This window comes from Epargyreus clarus, unplaced genomic scaffold, assembly GCF_041222505.1.
Source record: "Epargyreus clarus isolate Ecla_fem2 unplaced genomic scaffold, WU_Ecla_fem_2.2 ptg000007l, whole genome shotgun sequence".
NCBI classification, from domain to species: domain Eukaryota; kingdom Metazoa; phylum Arthropoda; class Insecta; order Lepidoptera; family Hesperiidae; genus Epargyreus; species Epargyreus clarus.
Genome location: NW_027332215.1, coordinates 10,721,681 through 10,737,189, shown reverse-complemented (window position 1 = coordinate 10,737,189; position 15,509 = coordinate 10,721,681). Strand labels below are relative to the sequence as shown.

The following is a 15,509-nucleotide window of genomic DNA, read 5'->3' as shown; positions in this document are numbered from 1 at the left end:
TTACGAACTTTTTACGTCCATAAACCGCTTGAGTAGCTAAACGCGCATATTTCCGTTACTGCTACCGTTTTGTGCGACCGTTGAGATTATCTGCGGTGGTCGTGTATCCTCCTTATGCCAATTCTATTAGGAGTTTTCAAAAGTATGTACAATTATGATGAACGTGTTTGTTTATTTAAAGACTTATACAATTTTGTACTATTTTTTACTTTGAAAAGTGTTGGGAGTTACGTTGTTGTCATACACAATAATACAGAAATACTTCGATCCTTATTGTTTAGTGCTATGATAGGATTTGGATCAAACTTCCTTGGTGTCCAAAGGAGACGTAATCTGCTGCGACTTTACTATAGCTGTTTACGAATTTATAATTTGTGAAAACAATAAAGTTTCAATAATTTTTTTAAATCTGTAAAAAGATAAAATCGTCTTTAATACATTTTATCTTAAACCATATTCTCATTATGGAGCTATCAGTATATTACATGTCATAATATCAAACGTTATGCTATCAACAAGTATTATACTAGCTTCGTTGTTATATTAGGTTTACTAACTGAAATCTGCCTGACAATTATAATCTTGCTCTATTGTTGTGTCGTCTTTGTTAGTATGCTATTGATTTCGTCAATGGAGATTTTAATTGAACATGCCTGTCTATTTAGGCTTATACTCTCCCCTTTCAAAACGGTAACAACCAACGGCTACTAATAATCATAAAATAATCGCTTAAATTTTAAATAATTGTTAATAATAAATAACGTATGATATTAAGTAGCAACAGTGATTAAATTATTGTGTATAGTGAAACTTGTCCTCTCAATAGGGGAGTTCGAGGTTCGGCACCCAGACACCTTTGATTTTTAAATTAATTTTCAATTGGTCTAACGATGAAGGAAAGCATCGCGAAGAAATTCACATATTTGAAAGTTCTTAAAAAGAAGTATTGGAAAATATATTATGAGGTGTGAGAAGTCTAACAATCTGTACCTAGCCAGCGCGTAGGCGATGGTCTAAATGGTGACTCTGTGAGGAGACGGTGCCCAGCAGACGTGTAATAATAGGTTCCAACGACGTTAAAAAATGTAAAAACATAATTGAAAACCGTAGGTGCCTACTTTGTTTAATACGTATTGGTGATTTTTACAAATGTGCCAGTGAGACAAAGTGCTAGCTTATTTCACCTTGTGAGTAACTGTTAACGTATCCGTGGGCGCCAGTTTTAACGCACAAACCTGCCTATTAATACTCCAATATGTAATTTGTCAATATTTCATTGTTATTTTATTCCGCCAACAGCAGCGGCTTATTGGCGCCATCTTTCATTTGGTAAACGTTTTGTGCGTAATTGCTATCGCGCCTTACCTTATGATGGATATTAGGTTTTATAATATCTGTGAAAAAATATACAGGTATTTATCTCTTTGAACGGGCCTGAATTTTTTCCGGAGGACTCCGAAGTGGGTATAGCTAGGCCTTTCCAAAACAATAACCTAATAGCATTAATATTTATTAGGTAGGTATTATGTAGCACTCTTACGGCCGGTCTCAATAATCTACTAACAGTTAAACTCGGTTAGCTACCAGAGTTTTACTGTGACATTCAAACTATCAGTTACTGTCGTCTCAATAAAAATTTTTCACGACGCCAACTAAAGTTAACGTCAGATAGATTCCTTATCTTCGGTAAGCAAATTTGTCCCTCTGAAGCGTTCCGTTTTTGCATTTCAACAAAACTGATTTATGTTTAATATCGTCAAGTAAATTATTAATTTCACTTTAGTGGTGTTAGCTTATGTATTATTATGCCTTTTTTAAATCTTCATTCATAATTATACATAAAAAGGTAGATTTCCTAAATTACGATATAATTCCAATAAAATATTTACGAACCTGAAATAACAAAACGCACTTTGTCGTTTGACAGCAGATGCCGCCTATTTAATATAAAATATAATTGGGAATTGGGATATTTAACAAGAAAAACAAGAAAATAATCGAATATTCTTTATTTACTTTATATAACAAATGCATGTTTTGTAATATTTTTGTACTATATCCACATGTGTTAGTTACATGTTATTAAAATGTGTTCCTTGATTACTGAATACTTACAACTTATTACTTATGACAATATTTTATTATATGTACACTAATAATTCCACGTCAAGCTAATGTCCCACTGCTGGACATGGATCTCTTCAAAGTAAGCGAGTTTTAGGTCAAATTCATTGGTCAAATTCCACTGCGCTGGCCAAATGCGAATTGGTAGACTTCACTCGCGTTTCAGAACATTTTTATAGAACTCTTGTGTGTTTCATCACGTTATTGTCCTTCACCGTAATAGCAAATGAAAACTAATTAATAATAAGCCCTTTTTAACACAACTTAGTAAAATCATAGGTCGACTTCGACTTCGGTCGTGCGTTCTACAGCTTCTGGTTTTGCACCACAATCAAATATACCGGCCTCATACTTATTATTATCACTTTAATCACAAAATAACACCATAATTGTAGGAAAAAACATTATTTACAATGCTTTATCTGGCGATTACCGCCCGATTTTGAGAGATAGCAAAATATTGAGATAGCAAAATATTTAAAGATGGTATCTCAAACTAACTAAAGTAAGCTGTCAGAATGTTATTGAAACGCTTTATGTCATTTTTGTATGGCTCAACCTAACTATGGTAGCGCAAAGCCCTCCCAAAGATAGATAAATAATAAAAGTTAAAATTTCTAACTATCTTGAGTTATTGAAACGCAAATAACTGTCATCAGCTACTTTTGGTAGCTAATTTAACTTTTAGTTAAAGGTTAGTAAGTTATTGAGACCGGCCGTTAGAAGATATTAAAACTACTGTTCTGTCACAATATTACTATGATAAATTTGGACTTACATGCATTTATCCGCATGTGCGGATTTATGCATGCATTTATGCACATGTTCGTATCCGCAAACTGTCTATTTAAAAAAATATCCGGTGATATTCAAGTTTTGATTTTACTATTGTATGTCCCCGTTATACGAAAGATCGCAAGCGAAATTATATAATCTTGTCACAAAAAATTGTGACGTAGTACTGTATCAAATCTCGGTCCTATGATGCTCTAATCAACTCAATGTAACATAAAGATTAATAAATATCTTCTATATTTGCAGGAAAATAAGAATAAAGTGAGTAAAACTTGTGAATAAATTACGTTTATGTTATGTCCTATTTCCTTGATCATTGGTATTAGTCTTCACTTATCGTGCCGTGGATAGAATATATAGGTATTTTAAGATGTTAATTTCTCCCAACCGTTTCGTGTTAGCATTCAGACCGTAGCCGGATACTTGTTGAACAAATAAAATGTTGAAGAATTAAAATGTTGTTCATTCCACAAAGCGGACATGAATGAAAACTGCAAGTCTCGTGTGTCGTGGATTAGAAATCTAATAACTGTAATTGTAGACATGAAATAGCAAATTAAAAGAAGGAAATAATTATAATTGATGCAGTGAAAAAGATTCCTTGGTAGCCACGAGCCATGTCTAATAGGCTGAATACTATTTCATGCTATGCACTGCTTATTTTGAATAGATTATGTATAATTGTCACTTTTGTACGATCAAAGAGGTCTGTCCGATCATAAAAATTTTGTAGTGCAGTTTTATGGGTTCCACCGTTGTAGTTCTTCTGTTCCTCTGAATCTAGTTGTTATTGTCTTTTAAGATCATACCAGTACCTGATTCAGTCTTTTTATCGAGCTTGGAAGCAACTAGAGTACCTTTTTCCCAAAAGGTTCCTCCATTCTATGAACAATGTCAGTTACTTTTGCTCGTTTACGGATTTCATAATTGCGAATTCTGTCACGTAGCGTATAACCGACAATAGAACGCCGAGTGACTTAGCTTCCGGACGAGGCTTACAATAGAAGATTACGACGGCTCTAGAGGTTAAAACAGACAATATACATGTTCATATACTTTCGACTACTGGTGCAGAGTGAGAAAGTACTTCAGTAATTCTTCGCTCGCCATATTTAAGAGATTGGCATGAAAGATATGGTTATTTCACGAGGTTGATAAGTATTCGATTCTCGTCTTAAATTAGTTATAAAGATAACGTATAAAGATGATGTTCATTTTTGACAAGATCACTAAAATACGGTTTATTAAAAACATTGAGCCCAGCCAAAAATTGGCTTACAAAATAATAATATTATGATCGTGACAAAATTAGTAAAACCTTATAAAAAACTAGCTGACCCGGCACTTTGTACCGTCTCAAAATCTATTTATCAAATATATTTCATATAAAATATAGCCTACGCTGCTTGTGGATAATGTATGGTGAAAGAATTTTTAAAATCGGTCCAGTAGTTTTTGAGCCTATTCATTACAACCAAAGTTTTCCTCTTTATAACATTAGGGTAGGTACATAAATGTGGCGTTTAATATAATATAAAGTTTGCTAACGTTCTATGATGCCCTTTTACCAAATTTCTATTTCATTTCTCTTGTAATTTAATTATATTCTGTCATCTGTTTTTAATTAGTCACACGGTAATTCATGCTCTGGTCACGTAAGCATGAATTACCATGAGTTTGTATATATCTTTCCTTTAACCTTCCACATTGTACCTACAAGTATATCTGGACCGAGCATATAGAATGTATAAATTAGAATGGACAAATACTGAAATATACCACATAGAAAATGTTTTCGTCCTCGTAGTACTCGAAGGAAGGACACTTTAATCATACGGTTGTTATTTCTAATTATCTACATAGCCGCTTCTAAACTGTTTAGCCTAATTTATCGGGAAGTCAGTACCTTTTAAGGAGCCGTAAAATCATCGAGTTAACTCAATTAGCCACATCAGTTAATCGAGTTAATTACATCGCATATACGAGCTTTTAATTTGAACCACGTTATGTATGTTAACAGATCGGGAGTGTAGTTGACGATCACGATGTTATGCCTATATACGACTCGAAGTTGGTGGCGTGGGCTTGTCATATAAATTAATAAATTATTTTATTGCCGTTAGTTTTTAATGGCATTCCTTGCAGGGGTATAATTAAATTGCAGTTTTTCCAATATAGCTAACGCGGCCTTCATTTAAACTTGAATTGACGCCCACGTCCGACACGGCTCCTGTTTATTATTGATTTGATCTTAGCACCACGCAACAATTATTTACCTCCATGTCACCAACATTTACATACAACTACGGTGTAATTGTAGGACACTTGATAATCGTGGTCTCGTTGCGCGCGCGCATGCCGCTATGAGTCACCGGCAGGCGTTCTGCGCACAATGCCGTCCGAACAGTCCAGTCGCGTCGCGGCATACTTAGAGGACATACATATTTCTTAATTTTCGCTTACGAGTTTGCTATTGACGAAATTTTGTGAACAGTTGTTTATTAAATTGTGACATAAAAGTATTTCGGAGAGAAAAGTGCTGATTAATAGTGAGAATGACTGCCGTGAAAAAAGCCCAGGCGATGCGTCAGCTGGATTCCATGTTCGGCAACCTAACCCTTGAAGGAGGGGGTCGACATTCGCCTTTTGTCAGCTGCACCATAGAGCACGACCCGCATTGTGATGTGCACGGACGCTGCAGCACTCCGTATCGGTCGTCACTTTATCTTCACAGTAGAGAATCCACGCCGGGATATCACAGGGAATCAGTATCGCCAACCAATGGACTCATAATCAGGTCCGTTTAAAATTTCTTTAGCACTGGACTAATTATGTAAACCTTTTAATACCTTAATAACAAATTAATGTGATAAACAGGCGACGGGATTCGCTGGGCATGTCGAGGTCTCCAGCGCGGGAAATGGAGCATCCTTCGACGTTCCCGAGTACCCTGCGTCGCGACCGCCACAGCCCGTCACAAACCCCTCCGCGTAGGGATACACCGAGTCCCACGCATAGATACAACACCAAAAGACACTCAATGGGTTCCTTCCCGAATCTCTCCCGCCCTAATGTTATCAATTATAACAGACGGGATTCACTCACAACTAGCAGTATTAGAGATATGAAACGGGATTACGTCAGTTCGACTAATTCACTCTCCAGAAAAAGTTCAATCGATACGAAAAAGTCGTCTACGGATTCGTTGGATAATTGGCACGTTACTTGGGATGCTGCTCGAAATAATTCCATCTCTCAATTGGCAGAAGAAGACAGATTTTCGTGTGGACACTCAAAGGTAAACTATGCTAAATAATATCCATTTTGTTACCAGAAAATCCTTACTTTATTGTATTTGATTGCATAAATGAATGTCATTATGTCTGGAATATTTTTATGTCAAATAAAATTCAGTGCTGACATAAAATTTAAAATTTAATGCCCCATATATTTGCGTATAAATGTGGATGAAGTCATTTGGTTGCTCAAGTCACTTTACCGAAAGAGTTCTCTGTTATCTGAGTGCATTTTTAGCGAACATGTCGCGGTCAAAACTTCACAATATAAGCTCATATTGTAACATAAACTGCTCATATTATGTACCGTACATTTATAGTTTTTATTAAGTTAACAACCGTAAAGCTATGTAATGCTGGAAAGCTTACGTATTGAACTTCTTTTGTTGCACGATAACATTTTTATACAACCGCATCACGCGATTCTTGTATATTTAATTGCTTTTAATGCAATTTGGTCGGTAAAAACTAACCGATTACGTTGCGAAAGTTTTAAGACGGACCCGACTTTGTTAGGAGTTATTTAGCAGCATTACACCTTAAATTATTGCGGCTACAGGTATAAATCAGATTTATATCTCTAGAAATATAATCTACGCATGAAGTCGGTGTTCTCTAAACGTATTTACATTTATTTCCAAATACAAATTCGTAAATCTTTTTAATGTATATAGCCCATTAAATGTTCCCTTATAATCTGATATTGCTATGGCGGTTTAGATAACTGTTCGCTTGACTTTCCAAATACGATTCTATATAATTTCTTAGCAACCATATATTTTTCATAAATATGGATATTTGCCCTCGTAAAATTCAAACTAAATAGGCAACAGTTGCGTCACCGGGCCATTGCCCTAGAACTGTGACGAAATAAGAAAGACAGTGTGAAAAAGGAAAATCTTATTGTGAAATAATCGATTTTGCCTTATTTTGATTCGTCATAGAACACTTAGACGCGAGGTGGGAATAATTTAACCTACTGTTAGGAACAAGTCTTATTGCATTCGTAAGGTAAGAATATAGGCTAATGTGGGGTGCCGCAATAAATATACTCGTTGCAATTACTGTAACGACGTACACTAACATAGTTTTATAATTTAGTAAGAAGTTACCTCGTCATCGGGTTTCTTTTAAAATCAATTACGTATATAATATCCTCTGAAACGGCTTTACCGATTTTCGCCAAATTTTATATGCATATTCAGTAGGTTTGAGAATCGGCTACTTTTTTTTTCATACCCCTAAGTGATAACCCTTAACTTTTTTTTATTTATATGGCAACACAACGTTTGCCGGGTCAGCTAGTTAATTTATATAACAATATCATGAAACGTATATAATATTTCAACAAGAATAAAACCATTCTTATTTTTATTATGTGGGGAGTTTTAAAGTGCATGTACAATGTTATTAAAAACTCATCAATTTAATCGTAGAACTGTTTGCGGTTTCCATTATGTCTTGTACTATGTCCATCTATATCACAGAGATAGGTATGTAAGAATTTGTGAGAAATAGTTTATTTTAGAGTAGTTTTCTGCGGCAAGGTACATTTATTTGAAAATAGTGGTTGATATTACGACGTTATGTTATGTTATAATGTAATGTTATGACAGCTGATACCTCAATATTCTACGAGATGGCGTTAGTTGGTATAACAAAACAAAGTTGTTTTACTTGTTCGTGTGATTTTTTTGACTTACCATTTTTTGACACCTGTTAGGTAATGTAAAATAACCTGTACCCTTAGCATAAGTTTTTAAGTTTTTCCAAAAATGACTGTTTTTGTATTTTATACGTATTTGCCCATATATGTATTTGCAATCAGCGCCCCTAGCGGACTGTATCAGAACTGATTGGAAATATATAGGAAATACGTAAAAAAATACTAAAACATTCATTTTTGTAAAAACGTAAAGACTCATACTAAGGGTGCTGAATATTAACACATCTTCCAAGTTACGAAATTTTAATACGTCATATACGCTACATAATAAGTAAAGCTTCTACTGTTCTCTTATCGTAATAAAACTATTTTAAGCAGACCCGGGATTATGTTGAGCTTTTAAAGAATTCAAGGTTAAGTATTGTTTTTTTGTCCAAGTAGTAAATAAAATATTTAGGAAACAAGGAATGAAGATTACCTTATAAACTTGAATCCAATGAAATTAGGTACGTAATTTGAAGAAAATCTCAATATAAGCGTGCAGGTTTTATCTTTAGAAGCTAAAATTATCCAACATCTCAACCATTGCTGAAGTGCTCCATTGAAGGATTTGTTGAAAAACTTTCCTATGCATATTTAAAACCTTCTAAAGTTAATAGACCTAAGTTGTCTAGCTGGCTCTATTTTCTGCTTAAGGGATCGTACATTTTTAATGAGGTATATGTCGGTGCTATAGGGCTGCAATAGTCTGATTATAAGGCTCCTTAATCCCGACATACTTATCCGTAGTTTTCAAACTTAGTCCTCAGTGGTAGCTAGTGGTAGCTAGGTAGTGGGCTGCTTGCTCGTCTACATTAACAAATCATATGTACATGAAACTAAAAGTGAACTTTATTCGGCACTAGCGAAAGCACTTTCTCTTAAATAACGTCGCCTTCTATTTTCCTGACTGGCCCTATTACTATATGTGGATAAACAGTCTCCCATTATAATGTTTTCTCCTCCACCTTTTACGGTCTTCTCGTTTACATTGGTGATGCATCGTAGTACGATACTACTACTTTGGTTGGCGTCAAAAATTCGATATTGTTTTAACTTTACTATTGAAAGATGCATGTCTCCAAATATACGTACTGTCCAATATTTTTTAGTATTTCTTTCAATACCCTCCAGGTATATTACTCGGGGGACATTTATCGCAAAATTTAACGTTATTTTTTTGTAAATACTCGACCATCTTGCTCCAAATACAGCTGATACTGTGTGCTTGATCCATGCCTATTGACTTACACAACTATCATCCACAACGTATTTCGTAATGGAATTGTTCATTATCGATTACGATCGCCCGCGATATTGTCATCAGCGTTTAGCACTTACGTTCAAGTGTTAACACAAATGGGCTCTTTTAAATAGAAATTCGATAAGATCAAAATGGAATGTCTCCGCCGCTCTAAATGGCCCGCCGGTGGCCAGTCCGCGCGGCGCACCGTCCGCCGCGACCTACACGACCATAAATGGACATGACGCCGTCGACTTGCACCCGTCACGACTAAATCATGTCAATATTTACATTTTGTCTCATTCGGTTTTCCGACTTGGGTTTTGTGGACGCCGACCCCGGGCACGCTTTTGCAAGCGTTTGCTGGTGATAACTAAAGGTGTATAACTCGAAAACATCTTTTAGACTACCTCTCGTCAATATTGTTGTGATATTATATGTCACGGAAATAAATTAGTTACAATAGGTATATTGTTTGGATTTATGGAATCTTTCTAAATTAATGTAATCCCTTGATCGTATTTAATACTTACTAATATAATTAAATGTATAAGTATATAAGCATAGCGTGAATCTACCGATTATTCTCAACTCGCTTTAAATATAAGTAACTACTGTGTCGGTTTTAAGTATCTCCTATTAGACTATTTTGTTTATTTTTTTAAATATTCATAGAATGCGCCCCAAATATTTAATTTACTTTGGAGTCGTCAAAACAGTATAGCCTATTTATAAATCCATCGTTTGCGAATTGAGTTTGATGTAAATATAACGGATTTAAAGTAGTGGTAACTCCCTGTCGCATATAAATGAAGATTGAGCAACAAAGAGAAAACCGGACACAGAGGCGTTATGTTTTTTAAAGGAGCGGTTAGTGTTTCTTCACCAACTTATATACTCTGTTCCATCTTCCTTACTCAGCTTAGCACGATTATTCAATCTATTTATAACAATATTTTATTATTCAATCTATTTATAACTATTGTTTAACTATTCAATCAATTTATACAAGAAAATATCATACCAGGATTCCGTGGTTCAAATGTCACGTACAAAACACTGATTTTTCAAAATTATATTTGTATTCGAAAGTAGTCATAATTTCCTTAAAACGGTGAAGGAAGATATCGAGAAGAAGCACGCGCGCTAGCTCAAAAAAGTTCTCAAGGGTGTGAGAAGTCTTATCGATATGGCTCAATCCCTCCCATTCTGAGAGGAGATCCGATGTCAGTAATGTGGTAGTAATGGGTTGAAGACGGATCGATTTAAACTGTTTTGAAATTACCTTTTTTGTGAAATAGATATCGTTGAGTGGATATATAAAATATACGGTGGAAAATATATGCTTAACATTTCTGTTTTAAGAAATTCACGTCCCACACATGGTAGGTGTATGAAACATAATAGATATATCTTGTAGGTCACACAAACAACTATTCTACACATACAATAGTTGATATAAGTTGGGCAAAATTTAAAAGATTTGCATGTATTAATTTATATAAAATTAGCAGGTAGCTACTTCGATAGGCAAAAATTGGATAGATTGCTTGCTAAATACGGATTTATATCAAGTGTTTTAGTATCCAAAATTCTATATTCTAAATTATTAAATAAGTGGAGGCATAATACTATCAATGATTATGAAATATAAACAAAGGGAGTATTCCTACATCTAATGTTGACTGTTATTGGGGATAAAGTTATATACGACATATCTTTTGATCTTAACTTCATAATAAGGAATGTTTAAAAAGCCGCAGCTTAAGCTTACAACCGCAAAGCGCGAAAAAAGTTAAAGCGCGAAAATCATACGACCATCATTACATTTAAAGCTTATTTTTTATGAAGAAATAGGCATAACATTCCGACGTCTCGAAAATAAAGAAGCTAGTTTTAATGAAAGTAATAATGTATCAAAGCACATATTATTAGATAATATTAATTATATAACTTGAACTATTATAATATTTGTAGAACAGAATTTCTGTAATACTTGAGAAACTCTAATCTGAAATCTGCCAAAACTTACATAGAGCGAAAGATAGATATTCTAATAATGTACATAACGGGGACTATAACGCTACGAAAGCAATTTAATATTGCCATCGTAGTATTGTTCCAGACGATAAATAATGCGAAATGTGTCATTAGTCACAACTTGTGTAACACGAGATAAATTCGTTCTGTCCTGAAACCAGACTGTTTCATAAATCTCCAGTTTGACCGTTCCCCGAGTCATTTAATCGGTCAATAAGATCCAATTGGTCGGACAAGAGACTGAGGCGTGATTCAGTTTGTAATTTTGTCAATGTTTACCGTCGTTCGAATTCCACGTAGGGTGTTTTTTTTTGTGTGAGTCACAATGACTTCATGTCTGAGGTTCGGTATGACACAAGGAACCTTTACGTGGCCTGTCGCGACATTCTATTGTATTTCATGTAGCGGTATTATTATTACGCTAACACCTTTTAGGTATTTATATTAAGATATAGGTAAATGTATTTTTGTATAATCTTTGTATAAAAAGAATGAACGAGCATTTGAAATAAAGCTATGACGCTAAGTACGCATTCCTACTTTTTCAGAAAAATCCAAAGAATCTTCGGGTTAAAAAGAAGACGAATGTTTTTTTCGGGTTAAAAGGAATCCTTTTTATTCCGTAAGAATCCCTCATCGTTCAGTAATTTTCCAAAACAAAGAAAAACGTTTTGGTACCGTAAAGTACCCAACAATTGTTTTCATTATAAACTTTAGAACATTGTATTTATTATGATAGTGAGAGTAAAACCTATCTTTGGTTTTACTTTTTCTATAAATAAAATCAAGACACATATATGTATGTGGTGTAAAGGAAAAAAAATGTACTAGCATATAATATTATAATTAACTGTTACAATCCGCCGTGAACTAGTAGATTTGTTACAACATTTCTATATTCGCGTCTCAATAAAGCGTAACAATAGAACGCATCTAATCCATTACAAGTGTACGGAACTTACTTCGTGTATTTACATATGAAGCGGGAAATGTATTTTTGTTGTTTGTTCTTCTTTCTGATAATCTTGTAATACTAATTTCTGGAACAAAGGGGGCATAATTTGAACATATTGTTGGTAGTGGTAAGTAGCTACAGCCCCCCTATAAACATCAAGAAACTCGGCCTCTCGATCGAGGGGTCCGAGCTTCAAATCCCAGGCACGCACCTCTAATTTTGTAAAATTATGTGCATATTAGAAACTAATTATCACTTGCTTAAACGGCGAAGGAAAACATCGTGAGGAAACCTGTAAACCAAAAATAAAAAATAATACATCTCAAAGGTATATGAAGTCTACCAATAAGCACTTGGCCAGCGCGGAGGATCTATAGCCTAATCCTTCTCATTATGAGCCCGCGCCCAGCAGTGGGACGATAATGAGTTGTTGATGATGATGAATGGTCCTGATAGGATTGAAGTCGTACCTGAGATTGGTCACAAGTACACTGAAGACCAAGTTGGAACTTCATGTATTAACTGTAAGAGAAAGCTCTCACCTCATCCTACAAATAAGTTCTTAACATTGCCGTTATAAGGCAAACATAAGTGGCGCGATGTTTTCTCCATAAATGAAGCAAGTACCTACAATTATTTTATGACATTTCTAGCTGACCCGGCAAACTTTGTACCGCCTCAAAATCTATTTATCATATGTATTTCATATAAAATATAGCCTATGTTACTCCTGGATAATGTAGCTTTCGAATGGTGAAAGAATTTTTAAAATCGGTCCAGTAGTTTTTGAGCCTATTCATTACAATCAAATAAACAAACAAAGTTATCCTCTTTATAATATTAGTATAGATTAATATTAATACTGAGTGTTACAAATTGGATATGGTAACATTATATAGCATAGACGTGCCAGTAATTGTCCTCAGGGACAATATTATCGCAATTCTTTTCAATCATCTAGTCACATGAAGATGACTTCCGCTTACACTAAGTTTTATATAATATATTTTCGTTGTTGAACACAGAAATCAAATTACCAAAACCCATTTAACATATTTATTGGACAATATAAGTCTAAGATTGAATGATGTAAAATATTGATATTTAAACTATCTACATATATTAAAGGGTAATTTTTGAAAGTTTCTCCAAATTATGAGAGTCCGTTACATAAAATCCTAACTTTATGTATTTCGTGATAAAGTCTTTATAATTTTTAAGAAACTTTTGAATCACAGATTTGACGTCTTAATTCGTTGACAAAGTACCGCGTTAAGTAAATTATAGTTTTAACGTTATGTTTAAGTAATACTTAGCTGATCTTCAATAATAATGTCGTGAAAACTTAGGACCTACTTAGTTAAGTTGAAAATCTAAATACGTGTGTGTTTATTAACTCTGTTATATATTTAAATTTTAATCTTAATTTTACGCCTCAATGGCCAAGATATAAGCTATCTTGAACATAAGTATTTATTTATGAAACCTTACATTTATTTAACATACTAATACACAGGCATCCAGTCTTTAACTGTTTAAATTATTTCCTTGCCTGGAAAGTAAGTCTTAGTCCTGCAAAAATATTGAGCTTGGTTTTCAGCATTACCGCTTACAATCAGTCCGATGAATGAAAATAACTATACATAGTTTAAAAACTAAAAACCACGCTAAAATCTCACAAGGAAAACGTTAATCCTGATTCCTGACGATCCTGATGAGGAAATTGGGATAAAATTATTAAAATCGTGTATTGTCATCGGTTCTTGATAATTATTCAAAATTTTGAATTAATCGGACCGTTCAAAGTGGGTAAAAATCGAGTTCAAAGATTCCGTTACATAGATACATACATACATACATACAACCCAAGCTAATAAAAACGTGGTAATAAAAAACAATGACATGTTCATAGATGTCAATTAACATACGTAACGAACATTTTAGGTAATCCTTTGTTTGTTCATTTTCATATATTGGAGTAGGTATATTAGTTTCTAAATATATGTAAGGCTTTGCAAATATGAAAACATTGTGTAGATTTTGGATATAAGATTTTTTAGGCCTTATATGAGGTATGTTGAGTTTTGCATCTGAAGATTTATTTTTCACTGTCTGATCAGATTTATTATCTTGAAACACATAATCATATTTTTAGGCAATATTATCAATTATCATTCTAACTACGGAACCATCACTGTGCGCCGTCCGATACACACTTGTCGCTTAACATATTATGTATTACATAAAGTTATCTTAGCATTTAGACTTGAAAGTTTTATCATCCATAACTTATTAATGTTAATGGATGTTGAATTTCAATTTAATCAATAGTTTAGTGATTTTACTACTTTTGATTTCGAAATCAGTATGAAGAATCGTAAGAGGAAGATATAATTTGAGGTAAATATATTTATTTTTGCATAATACGTGCAAAGAATAGGAAAAGCGTTCTCTAAAATTTGTGTAAAGGATCTCAAATTCTATAAAAAAATGTGTTTATTATAAACATTTCATTATTAGGTATATTTCACCAGAACGGCCTTAATGTTATAAATAAACTAAACAATTAACAAAACCGAGTTGGTTTCTCTTTGTTACATAAATAGCCTTAACGACAATTAGATAATCGTTTCCGCTAGAGATTCGATTGCAGTAATCGCCGGAACATTCGTTCCATTTTCCGCCGTCGTTGCCTTGAAGGTGATATTAATTAGGCCAATTGATCACAAATTGATGCGTATTGTTTGCCTCTTAAGTCTATTGTGATTAATTACACGTTCTTGTGGTCACTCAGTACATACACAGATGCGGTCACAATTAACGATTCATTTTCCTTGCGTGTAGGTCGATATTAAGTTTATGATGAGTTTCTTCTGACACAAACTTGTTTATTATATGAACTATATATGGCACAGCCTTGGACCCAGACGTCACGTATAAGGAGACTAATTAAATGTTTGAATTTTCCAGCGTTATTTGAACGCGGGCGTGGGTGCCAATGCGCAATATTTTTATAATTTATCATCATTGTTCTACCTTTAATAAATGTATGCGTTGGCCGTTCCTACCTATTTAATCTGAAGCATTTGCTTTTTCTTTAACATATCATTTTTATGACTATTCGAGCATAAGAAACAGCGAAAGTTGTACGCGACCGTGACGATTTAAACGTTCTTTCGGAAACCTATCGTTTGTATCGATATATGCCATCATAATACATATACGTATGGACGTTGAAATTCATTCAATCATGTTATCGAGAGGTGATCTTTACTCTTTAATTTGTTCGTGAAATCGTAATATGTAAAACCTATTTAATTATTCTGTATAATTTGATTTTATGGCTCGATA

The 15,509-nt window shown here is 34.0% G+C and overlaps 1 protein-coding gene across 3 annotated transcripts in view; it reads left to right on the top strand.

Annotated features, from left to right (window-relative positions):
• LOC140743372 (WD repeat-containing protein 47) overlaps positions 1-15,509 on the top strand; it is a 69,062-nt gene that overhangs the window by 13,830 nt on the left and 39,723 nt on the right. Inside the window, exons 1-2 of one of the 3 annotated variants that reach the window (XM_073074565.1) lie at positions 5,289-5,716; positions 5,797-6,217. The exons of the other annotated variants lie outside the window; for them this stretch is intronic. Coding sequence (XP_072930666.1) covers positions 5,475-5,716; positions 5,797-6,217 — 663 coding nt within the window. The 5' untranslated portion in view covers positions 5,289-5,474. Of the gene's footprint in view, positions 1-5,288; positions 5,717-5,796; positions 6,218-15,509 lie in introns of those variants that run through there. 3 annotated transcript variants of the gene reach the window in all.